Source organism: Eriocheir sinensis, unplaced genomic scaffold (assembly GCF_024679095.1).
Source record: "Eriocheir sinensis breed Jianghai 21 unplaced genomic scaffold, ASM2467909v1 Scaffold678, whole genome shotgun sequence".
Classification (NCBI taxonomy): Eukaryota; Metazoa; Arthropoda; class Malacostraca; order Decapoda; family Varunidae; genus Eriocheir; species Eriocheir sinensis.
The window spans coordinates 207,199-228,656 of NW_026112029.1; the positions used below are offsets into that span (position 1 = coordinate 207,199).

The window sequence follows — 21,458 nt, forward strand, 5'->3', positions numbered from 1 at the left end:
TCCACCACGCTGACGGTAACTTGGGTGTTGGCGTGGAGTGGTGGCGAGCCGCTGTCCCACACTCGCACCTGCACCACGTACCGATCCTGGACCTGGTGAAGAAGAGGAAACGGACTGAAGAATGGCACTCATGTATTACTCTCACTATCTGTGGAGCTTAATTAAAAATGCATACTTCCTTGAGCACTCAGACCACCTGATGGTTTTACTGGATTAAATGCGTTACAAAATATTGAGCGTTACCTTGTGGTTCAATTTATTGGTGGCCAGCCTCAGTGAGCCATCCTGGTCCAGGGTGAAGGCACGACTCTCAACAGGCTGGTTGATCATCTCCCAGGTGAAGGGAGCGCCGCTGGGGTCAGCGTCGGCATCGGTGGCCATGAGGCGGATCACTGAGCAGCCCACAGCTCGGTTCTCCTAATAAAGAAGAACCACTTGAGACGCACCACTTCAATGTTCACTGGATATGGATACGGATGTGCATGTATATATGTAGTTGCATATAGTTGAAAATGAAAGATGATTGGAAGACCCCTAGAAATACAATTCTCTCAATAGATGCGGTGAACAGTGGATCAGCCTGGACAAAGAGGTTGTTCAATCTAACTTTTAATCAAATTTAAAGCTAAATCTGACCTACTGAGACTCAGAGATGGGACTCCACTAGTGTAGCTCATTGCCTGTGATCACAACTAGGTAAACACACACACACACTCACAGATGGCAGAAAGATGGGCTGGTGAGAGACGTTGTTGAAAAGAAGAGTGTAGTTGTCTTTGGGCTGAAGGAGAAGGTCCTGCCAATACGACATGAGAGAGAGAGAGAGAAATGAAAAGCAGGCAGCTGTTGAGCTGGTGAGGGAGGTGCAGCATGAAGGCACAGTTTGGAGGACAAGGTAGAGGAAGTACTCCTGAGGATTGGCAAATATGTAAAAGGAGGACATCGACCTTTTAAGGTAAGGTTCAGATTGCAGGTGGCTGCAGAGGAAGTGCTTGCAGGAACTTGGAAACTCTAAAAGAGAGGATTACAAAGACGTATGGATCAGGAAGGAAGAAGAAAGGGCAAAAGTCAACAAACTGTGGGAAGAAGCCAAGCAAAAAAACGAGAGCAGGACAGAGGCGGAGAAGAAGAGGTTTTGGTGGAGGGTCACAGACTTAAGATTGAGGACGTGGTACAGACGGTCAGCAGAGAGGGATGAAGTGAACCAAAGGTTGCATACACAAACATGAATGGGTTAACAATGGCACTGGCAGAAGAAAATGATTACCGGAGGGAGAACGAACTGGACATCATGGGAATAGTTAAAACAAAGCTGGGCAATGCTGTCGTGTCCCTAGACATTGGTGGAGGAAAGTACAATATGTGGAGAAAAGACAGACGGGAAATGCAGGGAGGAGGAGTGACGATGTTGGTTAACCTGGTAATAGCGACGGGCCAAATTTGTGGCTTTACCGTGTAGCAGCGACGGGCCAAATTTGTGGCTTTACCATGTAGCAGTGACGGGCCAAATTTGTGGCTTTACCATGTAGCAGCGACAGGCCAAATTTGTGGCTTTACCATGTAGCAGTGACGGGCCAAATTTGTGGCTTTACCATGTAGCAGCGACAGGCCAAATTTGTGGCTTTACCATGTAGCAGTGACGGGCCAAATTTGTGGCTTTACCATGTAGCAGTGACGGGCCAAATTTGTGGCTTTACCATGTAGCAGCGACGGGCCAAATTTGTGGCTTTACCATGTAGCAGTGACGGGCCAAATTTGTGGCTTTACCATGTAGCAGCGACGGGCCAAATTTGTGGCTTTACCATGTAGCAGCGACGGGCCAAATTTGTGCCTTTACCGTGTAGCAGCGACGGGCCAAATTTGTGGCTTTACCATGTAGCAGCGACGGGCCAAATTTGTGCCATGATATAAACCCCCCAAAATAGATGATACATAATCTGATCACAAATGCTTTGATATATATTATGAAATGGTTTGTGTGAGGGGTGATTTTTTCTCATTTTTCTCGCTTGGAGGGACCATTAAGAAACATGATCCCCGCTGCTACCGGGTTAAGAAGGACCTGGGAGTTGACAGTGTAAACTATGGCAAGGGATGTGCTGAAATGATGAAAGTTGGAGTACACTGGGAAGGAAGCAGAAACAGAGACTTTGGTGTGGTGTGTGTTCCACCAAAAACAAGATCTTGGGGTAATGAAAGATATGAGAGAATGATGAAAGACACAAGTGACGGTATGGAGGAAATGATGAGTGGAAGTGACAACCTAACCATGATGGGGACTTCACCTGCAAAGAGGTGTGTTGGGAGGAGTGGACGTCAGAGGGCGGTGAGGGTCATGGGGAAATACGCTGCTGAGGATGGCAATAAACAACACTCTTACACAATGGATCAAGAACACAAGGTTTCAGGGGAGTGATGAACCCTCAAGGATTTACAAAGGAGTCTGAAATAGTAGATAGAGTGTCGTACAAAACACCTCTAGGACGAAGTGATCACATGGTACTTGAGTTTATGATGAATGAAAGAAGAGAAGTGAGGAGAGGAGAAGACCACAAAACTGGGAGATACAATTACAGCAAGGTGAACTCTGCATAGTTGAGAAAGCACTTGAAGAAGCGGACTTGAGTAAGTTCTATTCAGCGGAAACAGTGGATATGAAGCGGCTGTCCTTACTTGAGACTTACAATGAGGGAGTAAGGCAATATTTGTCAAAAAGGGGAAGAGGGAAGTTAGAAATAAAATTTGGTTCAATAAAAGATATGGAAGTGAAAGTGAAGCAAAGTGAGAAAGAGATGTAGCATGGAACAGGTGGAGAAAAGGGAAAGACAGAACCTTTGGCTGAAGTACAAACAAGTATGCATCTCACGTGTGGGGGGCTCCACTCACACAGCTCTCCTGGACAGAGTGGAGTCTGAGGGTTGTATTATAAGACACGTCATCGCTCAAAAACACATATTTGACAAGGCTTTCATAGGAGTTGTGGACATTTCCTGGTGGTAGTCTGACCCTTCCTCTGTACGGTGAACCTGAAGAAACACTCATTAGACCCCGACTGACCCCCTCTTTGACCTTTAGAAACAGTTGATGTGAGACCTGAAAGTGTCTTCTAATACCAACTTAAGGCTCTTCGTCTCATCAGCTCTCCTCCTCTTACTGACAGTCTTCTACCTCTTAAATTCCGCTGCCACGTTGCTTCTCTTTCTTTCTTCTATCGATATTTCCATGCTGACTGCTCTTCTGAACTTGCAAACTGCATGCCTTCCCCCCTCCCGCAGCCCCGCTGCACACGACTTTCTACTCATGCTCATCCCTATACTATCCAAACACCTTATGCAAGAGTTAACCAGCATCTCCATTCTTTCATCCCCTTCACTGGTAAACTCTGGAACAGCCTTCCTTCGTCTGTATTTCCTCCTGGCTATGACTTGACCTCTTTCAAGAAGAGTGTATCAAGACACCTCTCCACCCGAAATTGACCTCTCTTTTGGCTACTCTTTACTTTTTAGTTTTTTGGGAGCGGCGAGTAGCTGGCTTTTTTGTACTCTTTGTTGCCTTTGAGCCGTATCCTTTGATGTAAAAAAAAGTGAAATGAATGAAGAGAGGAACAGAGAAACTACTTGAGAAATGTAGGCTACTAGAAAATTTTAAAGCACAGCTGAAATTATTTTATAGATATGTCAATAGCAAGCTGAATAACAACGAAGAAATAAATAAACTTAAGGTGGACAGTGAAAAGTACGAGGATGCTGCAGCAATGGTGGAAGTTATGATTTTTTATTCTTTATCTTATTTATTTATCTTTTTTTTTACGTTTTCACCTATGGCACTGGTAGGCTTTCTTGGTGGGGCCTGATGGTCGGCCCCAGCCCATTGTGGCGCAGGCAAGTGTTTATAGTGGTGCCATCTCGCATTGGCTCATGCTGCCCCCCTGAGCTCACCTTTGATCCTAGAATCTAGAGTCTGGGTGAATGTTTTTTTTTCAGGCAGTGTTTACAAGGGAGAGTGACTTTAATGGACAAGAAGGAAGAGAAGAAAATATGGAGTACCTGGAAGGAAGACAAGTTTCAGTACAAGAGGTGGAAGGATTAATGGGAGGTCTGGACGTGAGGAAGGCACTAGGACCGGATGGTGTGTCAGGCTGGGTCTAAGGGAGTGCAGTAAGGAATTAGCTGATAAAATCCAATGTGTCATAGTCAGCTCTCTAGCAGAAGGTAAGGGCCCAGCAGACTGGAAGTGAGCAGACATTATGCCAATTCACAAACGAGGATGCTGGGAAGACTCTGGGAAGTACAGGCCAGTCTCTTTGACAAGTGTGGTGGTGAAGATCTGTGAAAGGTTGATCAAAGATAAATGGATGAATTATCTGGAGAGACAACAGATTGACGGACAAACAGTATGGCTTTGGAGGAGGAAAATCTTGTACAATGAACTTGATGTGCTACGTAGCCACCACTACCCTCTCGCCTCACCTGCACGACCACGGTATAGTTGTCTTGCGTGAACTTGGGTGCATTGTCGTTGACGTCGCCCACCTGGATCAAGACCTGAGCCATGGCAGTGTTGCTGGGTGTGCCCAAGTCCCTGGCACCCAGCGTAAACTGGTACTTTGTGACCTGAGGAGGTAACGAAAAAGAAGAGGAGGAGGAGGAGGAATAAGATGAAGAAATGAAAAGAAGAAGAGAGAAGGAAAGAGAAAAGGAAAGAAGAAAAGGAAAATAAAGAAGGGAAAATAAGGGGAGAAAAAGAAAGGAAATAAAAAAACAAAGAAGAGGAAGAAGAAAAAAGAAGAATGATGAAGCAAGAGGAAAAAAATAATAATAATGACAAGAAGGGAAAGAAGAAGAAAAAGAAAAAAAGTTCAAAATCAATTAAATCAGCTTTGTATGATAATTTAGGAACTGTCTTGACATGCCTGATTTAAATTTCCAACAACACAAAGGATTTGATATCACAATTATTTCTTACTGGGAATATATGTAACCCAAGGCCAGTAAAAACGAAAGGCAAAAAGGAGCTGCCATTAAGCTGCTAAGGGCATAACATCAACAGTCTTGGAAGGTCACAAAAGAAGATGGAAGAGGTATTTGGCCTAGGAAGGTATGAGGAGGGAGGTTAAAGGCCACTATCAACTATATTTGGGTCGCAGGGCAATGAGAACAGAAAGAAAAAAGGAGCTATAAGGGTATAACATCAAGCCTTGGAGAGTAACAAAAAAGAAGAGACAGAAGAGGTATTTAGCCTAAGAAGGCATGAGGAGGGAGGTTAACCCGGTAGCAGCGACGGGCCAAATTTGTGTCTTTACCGTGTAGCAGCGACGGGCCAAATTTGTGCCATGATATAAACCCCCCAAAATAGATGATACATAAACTGATTACAAATGCTCTGATATATATTATGAAATGGTTTGTGTGAGTGATGATTTTTTCTCATTTTTCTCGCTTAGAGGGACCATTAAGAAACATGATCCCCACTGCTACCGGGTTAAAGGTCACTATCAACTGTAATTGGGTCACAGGGCAATGAGAACAGGAAGGACAAAAGGAGCTGTGAGTTGCTAAGGGCATAACATCAAGCCTTGGAGTAACAAAAAAGAAGAGATGGAAGAGATATTTAGCCAGGAGAGAAATGAGTTGAGTGCTGCAAAGCCACTATCATCTGTATTTGGGTCGCAGGGCAATGGCAACAGAAAGGAGCTTAGAGTTTTGAAAGGGTATAAAATCAACTGTCTTGGAAGGCAACAAAAAAAGAAGATGGAAGAGGTATTTAGCCAGGAGAGACATGAGTACAGCGCTGCAAAGCCACTATCAACTACATTCAGGTCGCAGGGCAATGAGAACAAAGATAAAAGGAGCTCAGAATTGCAAAAGGGCATAACATCAAGTGTTGGAGGGTAACAGAAAAGAAGATGGAAGAGACGTTTATCCAGGAGAGATACGAGTAGAGTGCTGCAAAGCCACTATCATCTGTATTTGGGTCGCAGGGCATGTTGAATTATACGGCCAACAGGACAGAAACTAGCAGACAGCAATATTATTTGGATGAGGAAAGTTATTACATCATGAGAATGCTATACCTAAAAATATGATCCTAGTTACTTACCTTTTCCCTGTCCAGTTTCTTGATGACAGTGATGATGCCGGTGTCGTCATCAATAGTGAAGCAGTGGTCTTCGTTTCCCGCCCTGATGCTGTAGCGGACGAGGCTGTTCATGCCATGGTCCACGTCGCTGGCTGAGACCTGCAGTGAGGGAAAAAAAGTTGTCATTTGTAAAGTCATATTAGTGTAGTTGTGGGTCGCTTTTAGTTTGCTAACACCTTGACTGTGGATTTCCTACCAGAAGACGTCACCAAGCTACAGGGATGGAACAAAAAGTGGCTGCTACAATTCAATGAAGAAAACTGTTAAGTCCTGCATCTTGGGAGGGGATATCCAGCACACCAATACCACATGGGAAACACTCCACCATCCACCACGGAGGCAGAGAAAGACCTGGGAGTATATGTGTAGTGCGGCGACTAGGTCTGATAAGGGAGTCTCCCATAACCCACTTGGCGAGTGGGGGTACCTCTTTGGCCGACTCGGTAGGGAGTGGCTCTCCCGTCACGCTGGTCGCGGGTTCAATCCCAGGCAGCCGGCGAATACCTTCTCCTGGTCTTGATTAATTTCTCGTGTGTTTCGATACACGCAGAGGTCGTGTTGGAGAATAGGAAAAAGGAAAATTATGCTCTCGGGGCATGACATATGTTACCAGGCTACCAGTGAAGGGATATCCAGCACACCAATACCACATGGGAAATACTCCACTATCCACCACAGAGGCAGAGAAAGACCTGGGAGTATGTGTTACCAGGCTACCAGTGAAGGCCAAATTCGTACCAATCGCAGCAGATGGGTTAATGAGAGTGCAGAGGAAAATAGAACCTGCAGTAGTTTTAACATTAGCAATAACCTTATGAAAAGTTGTGGATATGAATGTACTTGAGAAAATGAGGAGAAAAAGGAAAAGGAGGTAGAGGAAGAGGAAGGAGGAGGAGAGGGAGAAAAAAGAAGAATATGAAAGGAGAAGCAAAAGAAGTAAAAGAAGAAAAAGAGGAAACAGAAAAAGAAAAAGAAAAAGAAGAAGAAGAAGAGGAAGATGAAGAAAATGAAGAAGAAAAGAAAAAGGAAAAAGAAAGAAGGAAAAAGAAGAAGGAAGGAAAAAATAAACTATTCCGGAACTCCTAAGAGGCAGTGGTGAGTTGACAGTGTGACGGCGCCGCGTTCAGGAGGACGCGAGTTCAATCCCCGCCCGGTGCCACCAAGCTGAGATTTTTCAGCCGCCGCCGAGTGGCTTAAAACTTCCCACATGCTGTCCAAAAGACCACCTATCAACCCGGACTTTAGATTCTAGGAGGGCAGCATGAGCCAATGCAAGATGGCGCCACTATAAACACTGGCCTGCGCCACAACGGGCTGGGCCATACCATCAGACTCCTCCAAAAACAAGCCTACTGGCGCCACAGGCGAAGATGTAAAAAAAGAAAAAGAAAAAAAAAGTGTTGGTGACTAATGCCACCATCAAGTGAAGCGCTGCACCAGGTGTGTCATGTTCCTCAGTATCATCCGGCACACACAGAAAGGATGCTTTTGATTCCCACCTTCACTACTCTGCATAAGCTTAGTGACACCAGCAGCAAGTAAAGACATCTGGGTTCAATTTTCTACTTAAACAGGATATTCATTCTTTTATCCTGCTCACTGGTTCACTCTGCAACAGCCTTTCTTTCACTGTATTTACCTCCTGGGTGCACACAGAGAGAACGATTTTGATTCCCATCTTTACTTCTCTCCATAAGCTTAGTGACACCAGCAGCAAGTAAAGACATCTGGGTTCACTTATCTCCTCAAGCAGCATATGCATTCTTTCATCCTGTTCACTGGTACACTCTGCAACAGCCTTTCTTTCACTGTATTACCTCCTTCCAGACCTGTTTAGCAGTTAAGGATTTAGTGACTAGGGTAACTGAGGAGGCTGTTGGGTACAGGGTGAGTGGTGGAGGGAGTGCACGGAGGTCAGATGAGACGAAGGAGGCACTTGCTTACCTGCACCACGCTGGCGCCTTGCAGAGCGTCTTCCCTGACTGTGGCGGTGTAGGTGGGCAGCGTGAACACCGGGGAGTTGTCATTCACATCAGTGATTGTTAGGTTGACCAAGGCCGTGGCGGACAGAGGCGGCACACCCCCGTCTGTGGCCACTACTGTCACCACCACCTGCTGTATGCGCTCAAAGTCCACCTCGGCGCCAATGCTTATCACACCTGTGGCAGTGGTGGGTCATGAGGGACTTGCAGGGAATGAGAACATCACACACACACACACACACACACACACACACACACACACACACACACACACACACACACCAGCCAAAGAGACTAATTCAATTTTCAGCGGTGAAATCAAACAATCGTCTGACACCAGTATGAAGTCAGTCTGGGTGGGGCCCAAACCTCCTCACAGTGCTGCCGCATCATCCCAAATACATCACTCCCTCCCTCGTGTGTTATCTACATACTATTTGAAATTGTGTATCAAGTATTCAGTATACAGTAAATAAGATTTGATGCTATGGCCAGGGAACTCCCCGAACACCCTGCCCAAACTGACTTCATGGCTGAGTTGAACTATAACAACCTACTGATATATATATATATATATATATATATATATATATATATATATATATATATATATATATATATATATATATATATATATATATATATATATATATATATATTGCAGAATGATTTGGACTCTTAAAAAAAAAAAAAAAAAAAAAAAAGGGTGTTGATCACAAGTGTACCAGTCTTTGGGTGGATGTGCAGGTACTCCTCCAGCGTGGTGTGCTGAAGGGAGTAAGAGATTTCTGCATTGATGCCGATGTCCCTTGAGGTGGCCATGACCCGCAGGACTTCTGTCCCCACGGCCGTGTTCTCTGCCACGGAAGTTTCGTGGAGTTTCCTCACAAACTCAGGAGCATTATCATTCACATCTGTGGGGGACGGAGCTCACAGCCTTGCTTTGAAGCATTCTCGTACAAGAAGTGATCATAATGCAGATATACGGGACAGAGGCTCAAAAATATATGGAGGATGGACTCATTATCTAAAATACAAATAAACTTGGCCTTCCAAATGATATCAGTGAGACTAAGTTTGAAGAATGGATTATTCCTTGAGGTTTTAAACATAAACATCAAAGCAACTATTTTTTTTCATGCAAGTAAACTCTGATTGCTGTTGATTACTGTTGGCAGGACACTTTATTTTGTGAGGACTCAATGGTCAATCTAACGAGGGCATGTTGGAATGGTTCCTTTAAACATATCTTCTCAATCGTGACTTATGGATAGAGACTACCATTAGGAAAATCTGTCTGTCTGGTCAGGGCAGTTAAGGTAGTGCTCTGCTACTGGTAACATGTAACACAGTACAACCAGCCGCAGGGTCGGGTAGTCAGCGGCTAAACCGGCAACCCCACTGGTTTTGTTTTGGACCAGTGAGGAGGGTGTGCTGGACCCCCAGGTGGATTAAAATCAAGACCATTCTAAGGGCAGATGAACTCATGTTTATTAGAGTCAATGGCCATCCAGTTCCAGCTACAGGTGAAATAGCGGGTGGTAAACTTCATAGCCCCCTGCTCCTGCTGCCTTGTAGGGTTTGCCTGTTTCGTTCAGGCAAAGGCTTGGGCCACCATTTAAAATAAGTGGTTGGGTGTGCAAGGGCATGCACCCAGAAAATCTTGCGCCAAAAACTGAAAATGGCTTGATTTATGAGCCATAAACCGCCCAACCACTCATGAAGAGTGAAAACGGACTTTAAACGAAATGATGATGATGATGATGATGATTAGGAAAACCTGTTTGAGTAAATTGGGTAATATAAAACATGGATTTCAGCATAAATCTGATCCTCTGTTGGAATCCACTCTTGTCTTAAACTAGCAAGGCTTAGGACATGAGAACCAATGTAGACGCATGCTCCATTAGCTCGGTAGCAGCGACGGGCCAAGCTTATGGTTTACCGCGTACCAGCGACGGGCCAAATTTTTGCCTTGATATAAACCCCAAAAATAGAGGATGCATAAACTGATCACAAATGGGTTGATATATATAATATAATGATTTGCATGAGTGATGATTTTTTCTCTTTATTTTGCTTAGAGCGGCCTATAAGAAACATGATCCCTGCAGCTACAGGGTTAGAGACAAAAAAAATATCCTAAACCTTTTGGTATTTTATGATAGATTTGTTCTGTTTTGGGTACTAGTTTGTGCATGACAGATTTTTGTAATAAGTGTGTCTCTAATGGCCCATGCACCTCCACTGGTACCTACTTATGCCCCACAAGACACTTTGGGAGGGCAGTGCAGGGCAGCGGCACGTCACAAACCTGAGACTGTGACGATGAGCTGCGTGGTGGATGACAGCGGTGGGCTTCCCTGGTCCACGGCGCACACTGTCAGGCTGTAGGAGTCCCTTGTCTCACGGTCCAGGGGCCGGGCCAGGCTGACCACACCCTCCATCTCGTCAATGGTGAAGTGGCCCTCCGCTGAGTCCACAAAGTTGTACAGCAGCTGTCGATTGATGCCTGGGGGTACAGAGGAGACGTTCTTCTTATTATTATTACCTCCGCCAACGAAGTTGGGAGGAGGTTATACTTTCAGTCCGGTCGGTATGTTTATTTGTTTGTTTGTTTGTGAGCAGTCTCCTGTACACAATTTTGTGGATATCTCAACCAATTTTTCAGGGAAGTTTCGTGTCCATCCAGAATAGAAACCATTAATTTTTTTGTCAAAGGTCAAGGTCACAGTCTCCTGTGCACAATTTTGTGGATATTTCAACCAATTTTTCAGGGAAGCTTCGTGTCCATCCAGAATAGAACCCATTAATTTCTTTATGTCAAAGGTCAAGGTCAAGGTCGCACAAAACGTCAGATTTACATATTTTTGGCCATAACTTAACAGTTCTCCTCATCACAGACTTCAGACTTGGTTCATATTTTAGCGCATGGAAAGACGCACCTTGAACGGCCTTGATCTTGACCTTTGACCTTGACCTCAAAAAGTTTGCTCAAGGTCAGTTTCCAAAAGAAAAAAAAAAATCAAATTTCAAAACAAATGCTTCCATATGATGCACCTTGCATGGCCTTGACCTTGACCTTTGACCTCAAAAAGTTTGCCTAGGTCAGAGTTTAAAAAAAAAAAAGAATTTCATCAAATTTCGAAACAAATGCTTCCATATGATGCATAAGGTCACAGTTGATGCCCATACCAATTTTCAAGATGATCTTTGGCGGAGGTGTGCACTCTCCGAGTGCTATGAGTCTAATTATTATGATCATTATTATTCTCATTATCATTATCACACATTACTGATCATGGGCCTCACAGAACAGCATAAAAGCCCTAATACCCGTGTCTTTTGTGAGGGGCATGAACAGCAAGGAAAAAGGGAGTGAGATTTTTGCCCTTGAGCTGCCTCCCTTGATGTAAAAAAGAAAAAAAAAAAAGAATCACCCAGACCTGATCCCCTGCCACAACAAAGCCTTTACCGAGGTCAGGGTCCGTGGCAGACATCTTGAGGACGACGGTGTTGATGGGCGCGTCCTCCGGCAGGGTGGCGGCGTGGGTGGCCAGGGAGAAGGACGGGGGGTTGTCGTTGGTGTCCGTCACCAGGACCTCCACCACCACCTCACACTGCCAGGCCTTGTGCTCCCAGTCCTCCACCACAACCTGGACAGTCACACCCAGAGTTTTGGGCTCATCATAGGCACCATTACCCTAACCTGGCTACAACTAGTATTAATATTGTTATTACTATTATTACTGAGCCATGAAAGGCCAGTGTGTGTTTGTGTGTGTATTTACCTATTTGTAGTGTACAGGGCCTGAACTCAAGCTCGGATAGTCCTGTCTCCCAATCTATATTTGTCCAACGTTTCCTTCATTTTTTGGACACTGCCCGCTTCAACAATGTCTTTGTTTAGTCCCTTTCATATATATATTCACACTTCAGTATGGAAAACTGTACTTCTTTATGTCTTTCAAACAAGTCTCCTTTCTCAATTTCTTGCTATGTGTGTGTGTGTGTGTGTGTGTGTGTGTGTGTGTGTGTGTGTATTTACCTATTTGTAGTCTACCAGGCCCGAGCTAAGCTCTAACAGTCCCGTCTCCATATCTACATTTATCCAACCTTCCCTTCAATTGTTGGACACTGTTCGCCTCCACCACTTCTCCCCGCAAACTGTTCCAGGTGTTAACACTTCTATGTGGAAAACTATACTTGTTTTAAGTCACTCAAACAGGTTCCTTTATTAAGTTTCTCCCTATGTCCTCTCAGCCCCTGCATTCTCGCAGTTAAGAAGATATCATCTCTATCCACCTCATCAAACTTATTTACCAACCTATAGCCTACAGCATGATCAGATCTCTCTCCCTTCTTTGTTCCAGTGTCGTCAAGTCCATCTCCTTCAATCTGTCTTCATACATCATATTTGAGAGTTCTGAGACCATTTAAGTTGCAATTCTCTGTATCCTTTCCAGCTTTCTGATAGCCCTTTTTTTTTTTTTTTTTTTTGTGTGTGTGTGTGTGTGTGTGTGTGAATACTTACAGTGAGGTGGTAGTGGTCCCGTGCCTCTCTGTCCAGCTGGGTGGCTGTGGCCACGTGGCCATTCAGCTGGTCAATACTGAAGTGGTGGGCGCTGTCCCCGGTGAGAATGTAGCGGCTCCAGGCAGCAGTGCCTTCATCGGCATCCCAGGACACAACAGAGGCCACGTGGGTGCCTGGGGTGGCGTCCTCGGAGATCTCCTGGCGGTAGATTGGCTCCTTGCACACCGGACCGTTGTCTGTCGTGAAGCACACCAGTGTGAGTCACAGAAGTGCTAGACACTCTGCTTACTTAATTCATGACCTATTACCATACATTATCCATTATCATTTCAGGCAAGACTATACTGTCACCAACCGTTGATGTCAATGACTGTCACAGTAACAGTCGTGTTGGCCGTAAACTTCCCGTCGGTGACGGTGACGGTGAGGGTGTACTCGGCCTGCCTCTCCCGGTCCAGCTCACCGGCCACGTACACCTGGAATATGGACCACAGCAACGTGACTCTCGTTAAGGAACAGTTTCGTTGTTGGCAGGTCACCATTGTTGTTGTGTCTCACCATCCCTCCCACCCACCTCCCCTGAGGCGTGCACCAGGAATTGGCCGTCAGGGTCGCCGCCGGTGATGAAGAAGTCAAGTTCGGCCACAGACTCGTCGGCGTCCGTCACGCTGAGCTCCACCACCGCCGTGCCCGTGGCGGTGTCCTCAGGCACTGGCGTCAAACAAAACTAATTTGGCAATGTAGATATATAAAACCTTCACAGCCAATGACATATTACAGAGAAAATCAATTTCCTGTCAATCATTTATCTATAAAACCCTTGTAGTGCCTCACCAGCAGTGACGTAAGTGTCTTTGGTGAACACTGGAGGGTTGTCGTTGTAGTCCTTGACCAGTACAGTGACTCTTGTGCTGGTGGACAGAGGCTTGGGGCCCCCGTCAGTGGCAGTGACGGTGAAGGAGTACTGGGCCATGGTCTCGCGGTCCAGCAGGGCCGCCAGGGTCAGCGTCCCAGTGTGTGGATCAATGCGGAAAGTTGACTTCACTACAGCGCTTTCATCGGGGCCGAGGCTGTACTGGATCTGAGGAGGGAAGAGCAGAGAGCAGAGCAGACATTTAATAATTTATTCTGGAGAATGTTTTCATGGACTGAAAATAACATGGAGACACAGGCAACATTTACCTGGCCATGGTTTCCTTCATCGTCATCAGCGGCCGTGAGGATGGTGACGGTGGCGCCCACCTCGCTGTTCTCGGCCACCAGGGCTGTGTAGCTGGACTCAGAGAAGCGTGGAGGGCAGTCATTCACGTCCATCACCTGTTGGTCATTCCAGAACAAGACCCAACCAATTCAAAATCCATAAATTAAAATGTCTTTCTTTGACTGTCATTTCAGCCCAAAATCCAAACCGTAATCAACCATAAGGATAAGAGATCAAAACTTCATGCACTCTGCCATCATTCACATCCATCACCTGTTGGTCATGCCAGAGCAAGACCCAATCAGTTCAAGACCAATATATTAAAACGTCTTTCATTGACCCTCATTTCAGCCCATAATCCAAACCCTAATCAACAATACAGACAAGAGACCAAAACTTGCTGCTTCCTGCCATAAACTCACCACCACAGAGATGGTCATGTAGTCCACCGTGGGCGTGGTCAGTGTACGGTTGGTGACGCTGATGTGATGTGTGCGTCGCCGCTCATGGTCCAGGGCCCTGTGCACCACCACCAGGCCAGTGGAGGTCACGGTGAAGGGCCCTGAACTCTCCCCAGACTCCCTCTCCTCACTGGCTGCCTTCATGCCCTCGTCCACCATGATCAGGTACTGCACTGACTGTGGCCCCGCCATCCACAGGGACGTGATCACATTGCCTGCCAACACAAGGCAAGACTTTGAGCATACAGAAGGTGGCTAGCTGGGGCCAGAATGTTATGAGGTGCAGATTGTGATGTGTGTGCTAGTATGTGTTATCTGAGGAAATGAGTGTATGATTTCCCAGTACTGTAATGTGTCTGTGTGTGTATTTACCTATTTGTATTTACTTATTTGTAGTATACATGGCCAGAGCTCAATCTCAGTCAGTCCTGTCTCCCACTCTATATTTGTCCAGAATTTCCTTCATTTTACGGACACTGCTTGCTTCAACAACGTCTTTGCTAAGTCCATTCCATGTATTCACACTCCTGTATGGAAAACTGAACTTCTTTAGGTCTTTCAAACAAGTCCTCTTTCTCAGTTTCTTACTGTGTCCTCTTAGTTGCCTCCTCCCTTCAGTCTCGATTAAATCATTTCTATCCAACACTTCCATTCCACTTTGACCCGGAAATTTAATGCCTACGGAGAGCCAAAGTTGCAGTGAAACTCGAAAAATATTTTTTGTAAATTTTTGTAGTTTTTTCATTCTGGAATGAATCTCATTGAATAAAAGTTGTAAAGAATCATCCGTATAATTCAACTGTGAAATCAGATTATTTGGACAGACCGTTTAGCTGGAATTCCATGATTCCCAAAAAATTACAACTTCCGCTCCCACTCTTTTGAACTAGATACTGGTCCATCTTGAACATCACGTAAATCAGTGGAGGTGTCAAGACTACGCTCAGTACGCACACTACAAGTAGAAACTAAAAGAAGACCGCCAAAAAAGGACGGCTGAGGGAACAGAATTGCTCTACAGACGCCATGATGTGTAGGCAGGAACTGTAGACTATTTTTTGCACGGAATGGTGGTGGGGGACATCGCAGGAACAAAAGAGGTGCCAGTTAGTCACTCAGCATCGACAGAGACCTATAGTTACACGCGCCCTTCAAATTTTGGAAAGCTTCTAACTCTCCAGCGCTGGCGTCATGCTCGTTGCCCATGTCTGATAGAACTATATGATGCCAGCGGCATCATCGTCATTAAGGGGTTAATCAACATCTATTTCTACTTGAAAGTAGGTATACAGTCCCTGAAAGTCAAGATCAAGACCAAGATGGCCCATCGAACGTAGCATCCCCGTGTGATTAGTTCCTTCAGTAGCACAATGAAAGTTACCGCCTGCACACTGTGCAGTGAGTGAATTTACCAACCAACCCTTTTGTTTACCATTTCAAAGTCACAGCTGCTCGGGGTAAGAGCACTGTAATTCTTCAACAAACAGTGGAACACTTTGAACACAGAGAAGGGCACAAAGCAACATACGGTATCATAGTCATAATTGTAAGTAAGGTGGCCAAATGTAATACTGCACACACATTAAGTTCAGGGAAATTTTTTTTTTTTTTTTTTAATATATCTTGCCAAATTATAGGTGTCTTATACGTCAGTGCGTCTTATATGGCAGGAAATATGGTATATATGTTTCTCCAAATATCTTATTTATGTGCTTCTCAAATGTTAGTGTATCTTGTATTATAATTCCAAAGTCTTTTTCTTCCTTCACTGTATCGATGATTGTCCCTCCCATCCTACACACTCCACTTGCTCTATTTTTACTCTTGCCCATTTTCATTGTGTGACAATTCTTTTCATTGAACTTCATTTCCCATTTTTTACTCCATTCATGTATCTCATTGGAATCTTCCTGTAGTTTATTACAATCATCATCTTCATCTCTTATTTTTCTAAGCAGTTTGGCGTCATCTGCAAACATACCCTTGTAACTCTTTACTTTTTCTGGCATATCATCTATAAATATTAAAAACATAATATTCGCTAACACTGACCCTTGTGGAACGTCACTTGTGACCGTTCTCCATTCTGATATCTCACCTTTCAACACGGTTCTCATTTCTTTGTTTGTCAGGTAATTTTTCATCCATAGTCATTTTTCTCCCAATCCTCCTCTATTTTCTAATTTCCACATCAGTCTCTTATCAAATGCCTGTGTGTGTGTGTGTGTGTGTGTGTGTGTGTGTGTGTGTGTGTGTGTGCCAAGTGATCTGCATATTGTTTCCTTCCTTGTATTTTCTTAAATAATATGCATTTTACCAGTGACTTTTTAATTTTATCTTATTTTTTTATGTGTGTGTGTGTGTGTGTGTGTGTGTGTGTGTGTCATATTACTGATAGCTGTGGGTGCTCACCGATGGGGGCGTCCTCCCTGATGAAGAACTGTGCATACTTCCTGGCGCAGTGCGGGGGGTTCTCATGAGGGGGCAGCAGGAAGATGGTGACGGGCACGTCGGAGTGGTGCTGGGGGGAGCCGCTGTCCTCGCCACGGATGAAAAACTGGTACACCTCATTTTCTGTAACATTTGGGAGTTCACTGATACTTATGGAACTAATGGAACAGTCTCTCTGTACACGATAATCACTTGTGCATCCAAACTCACACTTTTTAGAGTAAAGAAAACAGCTCAACAAAAAAGTCAAGAAAAGATACAAAAATTTGGGAGTTCACTGCTACTCATGGAACTAATGGAACAGTCTCTCTATATACGATAATCACTTGTGCATCCAAACTCACACTTTTTAGAGTAAAGGAGACAAAAAAAAAAAAAAAAAAAAAAAGGTACAAAAATATGAAAGTTTACTGCTATTTGTGGACCTATTTTTTTTTTACAGTAGAGAAAGCAGTACAAGGTAAAAAAAAAAAAAAGAAAAAAAAAGCCCGCTACTCACTTGTGCATTCAAGCTCAATTTTTTTACAGTAAAGCAGACGGCTCAAGATATAAAACTGCTCGCTGTAGTAACTATCCTAACCCAGACACGCTCCGGACCCGCATCAGTAAAGAATATAAAGAAAGCATGTGTAATTTTGGAGAGGTAGATGTAGTACTTGTGCACGAAGATGACACAGCCTGGCAGAGCATTAGCAGACAGCAGGAAGTGTAAGGCGCCTCAGATCAGTATTATACACTTCTGACTCTCACATCAGGTATTTCCAAAGGCTGAGAAAGATTAACCCGGGAAGCAGCGGGGATCATGTTTCTTATTGGTCCCTCTTAGTGAGAAAATTGAGAAAAAATCATCTCTCACACAAACCATTTCATAATGTATATCAATGCATTTGTGATCAGTTTATGTGTCATCTATTTTGGGGGGGTTTATATCATGGCACAAATTTGGCCCATCGCTGCTACACGGTAAAGCCAGAAATTTGGCCCGTCGCTGCTACCAGGTTAACCCCTTGACTGCAGATTTCCTACCAGAAGACATCACCAAGCTACAGGAATGGAACAAAAAGTGGCTGCTACAATTCAATGAAGAAAAATGTAAAGTCATGCACCTTGGGAGGGAATATCCAGCATACCAATACCACATGGGAAACAAACACTCTACTACCCACAGGGAGTATATGCTACCAGGCTACCAGTGAAAGCCAAATCCGTGCCAATTGCAGCGGACGGGTTAATTGGATTCTAATGAGTAGCTTTGTAGGTCCAAGTTATAAAAGCTTCATCAATCTACCACTAGTATCCATGGAAACACCTAGGAATCCTACGAAAGCCTTGTCAAGTATGTGAGCTTGGGCACTGAAATGTATAAAAATATGGTCCTTAGGTTGTTGGAATAATTGTTTTGAGGCAGCAGGAAATACTAAATGTTACAAAGGAAACTGATAACACAGAGGAAATGGAGATAGAAAATGAACACGTTAGAGAAATAATAAGACTCAGAAGACTGACATACAAACTGTTACAAAGAAAAATGATGACTGAGAAAATAGAAATGGAAAATGAACAAGTTAGGGAAATATTAAGACTCAGGTTCGACTCTGGTGACTCAACTCCGACTCTTCACCCATGACCGTGAGTAAGTGGATGAATTACCTCGGCTGTGGATGGTCTGTGCCACGGTGACCTCGCCGGTGGTGGGGTTGACCGAGAAGAGCTCCAGTGCCTCAGAACTGTTGGCTTCATACATGCGGTACCTCACTTCACTGTTTGCCCCTTCATCTGCGTCACTGGCCTCGACCTGTGATGGCAAGCATGGAGAAAGTATAACAAATGAGATCTATAGCTGGGTAAGGGTAATCTGGAACCACTGCACGTATTCTCAAACTATTCTTCACTGTTAACTCCATCTGCATCACTGGCCTCTAACTGTGATGGTGAGCATGGAGGAGGTATAACAAACAAGATCTATAAGTAGGTAAGGGTAATCTGAAACCACTGCATGTATTCTCAAACTATTTTTCACTTCCTTCTCTTTCCCCTTCCCTCTCTCCTTCCTCTTTCCTATATTCTCCTCCTTGTAGCCTTGCTTTACTTGACATTTCCTTTACTTCTCCCTGTCTCCCTCTCTTCCCTTTTTTCTCTTTCCTTTCCCCTCCTTTTGGCTCACAACAAATATTTCCCAAGGCCACGGAGGTGATTGGCTGAGTTCACATGATTGTTTTTCAGTCATGGTGCGAAAGCCTTGTGAATTAAACTATAACTAGACTCATTGGCCTACCCATGGAAATACTAACACAACCTCTACAAAAGCCTTACCAAATACCTATGGGTGTGTAAGCCCAGAAATGCTTGAGAATATGGGCCTAATGCAGCCATACAGTTCCATCGATCAGTTTTCCTGACACTAAGGTTGGTATTCTCAGATGATTCCTTCCCTTACATCGATTTCCAAAGGCCAAAAAGGAGATCAGTCAGGTTCTCATGGGTGTTTCTTTAGATTCATGGTACAGAGGAAGGGTCAGACTACCACCAGGGTCATTAAACTACTCCTGGATATCCCCACAACCCATATGAAAGCCTTGTCAAATATGTGAGCTTGGGTGCCAAAATGTTTAATAATACAGCCTGAAATGGTGGCTTGCAGTCCCTTGTGATACATACATACAGAAACATAGTGGAACAAATCAACACCTTGACTGAAGATTTCCTACAAGACCTCACCAAGCTACAGGAATGGAACAAAAAGTGGCTGCTACAATTCAATGAAGAAAATGTAAGTCATGCACCATGGGAGGGGAAATCCAGCATACCAATACCACATGGGAAACACTCCACTATCCACCACAGAGGCAGAGAAAGACCTGGGAGTATATGTTATCAGGGTACCAAAAGGCAAAATCCATGCCAATCGCAGCAGACGGGTTAATAATATGGCTCCATTGCAGTCCATTGTGATGCCTACATAGAGAAACACAGTGCAGCAAATCAAGGTACAGTACAGTTTCACATAAAACAGTATTATATGGTAGAGTGAAATGGAGTTTAGTGCAGCGGGGGGCAGAATATTGTAGTTATTCTATTTTTTTATTACAGCAAAGGAAGTAGCTCAAGGGCAAAAGATAAATAAAAAAAAAAGTCGGCTAAACACTGACTATAAAAGTAGGGGAGTTTTTTCTACAGTAAAGGAAGCAACTCAAGGGCAACAAAAAGAAAGTGTAGAAAAAAGGCCCGCTAATCGCTGCTCCTATAGAAGTGGAGAAGGGTGGCTGAGAGGTCAATATCAAGTGGTAAGAGGACTATGTTCTTATATGAGAAGAAGCAACAGGGCAACAGACAAAAAATATTACACTGACGAGTTTTTTACAGTAATATGGAGATTAGAAAAGGAAAAAAAGACCTCACTGCTTGCTGGCCCTAAAATGACACACTAATCACCTCCAGAGAAACATTATAAAAGAAGGAACAGGGCAATAGACAACAAATAGTACACTTACGAGTTTTTTTACAAGGAATACGTAGGTCAGGGAAGAAAAAAAAAAAAGACCCTCATTGCCTGCTGGCCCAAAAAACAACAGATTACATAATAAACTTACTGGTTCTTTACAGAGAATAGTAGGTTAGAAAAGAAAAGGCCTCACTGACTACTGGCCCAATAAATAACAGACTAAAAATAGATCTACTGGTACTGTTCAGAGAATGGAGACAGCATAACAACCGAAATTACTAGCTAGGTAAGGGTACTAAAAGCCAGGCCTGTATGGACCATATTGGCTATACAGGCAGCGCCACACGTGGCCACTCAGTGAACTGTCAAAGCAGTACTTTCCACAGAACTCAAGTTATGTATTAGTGCGTCTGAGGCTGCCTCCAGGATACAAGGCCTTGGTGCCGCCACCGCTCCAAGCCAACGACTGCACACACTTTCCTCCTACCCGATTTCCTGACTACTATTTGACATGGAGAAAACTGAAATCGGGTAGGAGTGAAGAGTGCAATCATCGGCTGGGGGCGATGGCGGCATCATGGCCGTGTATCCCTGAGACAGCCTCAGACGCACTCTAGTCTATAACTTGAACTCTATGGGAAATTCAGCTTGGAGTTGAGTGGCCACATGTGGCGCTGCCTGTATAGCCAATACAGTCCATTCTTAGACTATTTTGGGTCTCTCAACAAATATTTCCAAAGGCCATAAAGGAAATTAGTTGATTAAGGCGCCATTCACACTGTGCTGACTCTGGGCCATGACAACCCAGCGACTAAGGGCACACAAGGTCTTGGGTGTGAAATGCTGATGTGAAAGGGTCGCACATGGTCGGAAAGAGGTCTAGAAACGATTGTCAGATGCCGAGTCGGCACAGTGTGATGGGGGCCTAAAAGTCGCTGAGTTGTCATGGCCCAGCGTTGCCACGGTGTGAACGGGGCCTAACTCCTCCCTGCCCAGTGTTCCCCACCTTGAGAATGGTTGTCCTGGGAGCCAAGTCAGTGTTGATGTTCGCCTGATACTCCGGCAACGTGAAGACTGGTGGGTTGTCGTTCTTGTCGCGGACCGTCACACGCACCGCCGTGAAGCTGGCCCGGCCCCCCTCGTCCATCACAGACACCTTGAGGCTGTGCACAGGCAGGGACTCGCGATCCAGAGGTGTCTCAGTGTATAGGTTGCCTGGGAAGGGGTGAAGTTTGTATGGTATAAATTA

The 21,458-nt window shown here is 44.5% G+C and overlaps 1 protein-coding gene across 1 annotated transcript in view; it reads right to left on the bottom strand.

Moving 5' to 3' along the window:
- LOC126993800 (fat-like cadherin-related tumor suppressor homolog) overlaps positions 1 to 21,458 on the bottom strand; it is a 43,886-nt gene that overhangs the window by 2,933 nt on the left and 19,495 nt on the right. Inside the window, 13 exon segments of the mRNA XM_050852956.1 lie at positions 1 to 92; positions 244 to 417; positions 4,470 to 4,613; positions 6,100 to 6,237; positions 8,083 to 8,297; positions 8,846 to 9,034; positions 10,435 to 10,632; positions 11,596 to 11,776; positions 12,655 to 12,890; positions 13,010 to 13,130; positions 13,229 to 13,365; positions 13,489 to 13,735; positions 13,837 to 13,896. Coding sequence (XP_050708913.1) covers positions 1 to 92; positions 244 to 417; positions 4,470 to 4,613; positions 6,100 to 6,237; positions 8,083 to 8,297; positions 8,846 to 9,034; positions 10,435 to 10,632; positions 11,596 to 11,776; positions 12,655 to 12,890; positions 13,010 to 13,130; positions 13,229 to 13,365; positions 13,489 to 13,735; positions 13,837 to 13,896 — 2,132 coding nt within the window.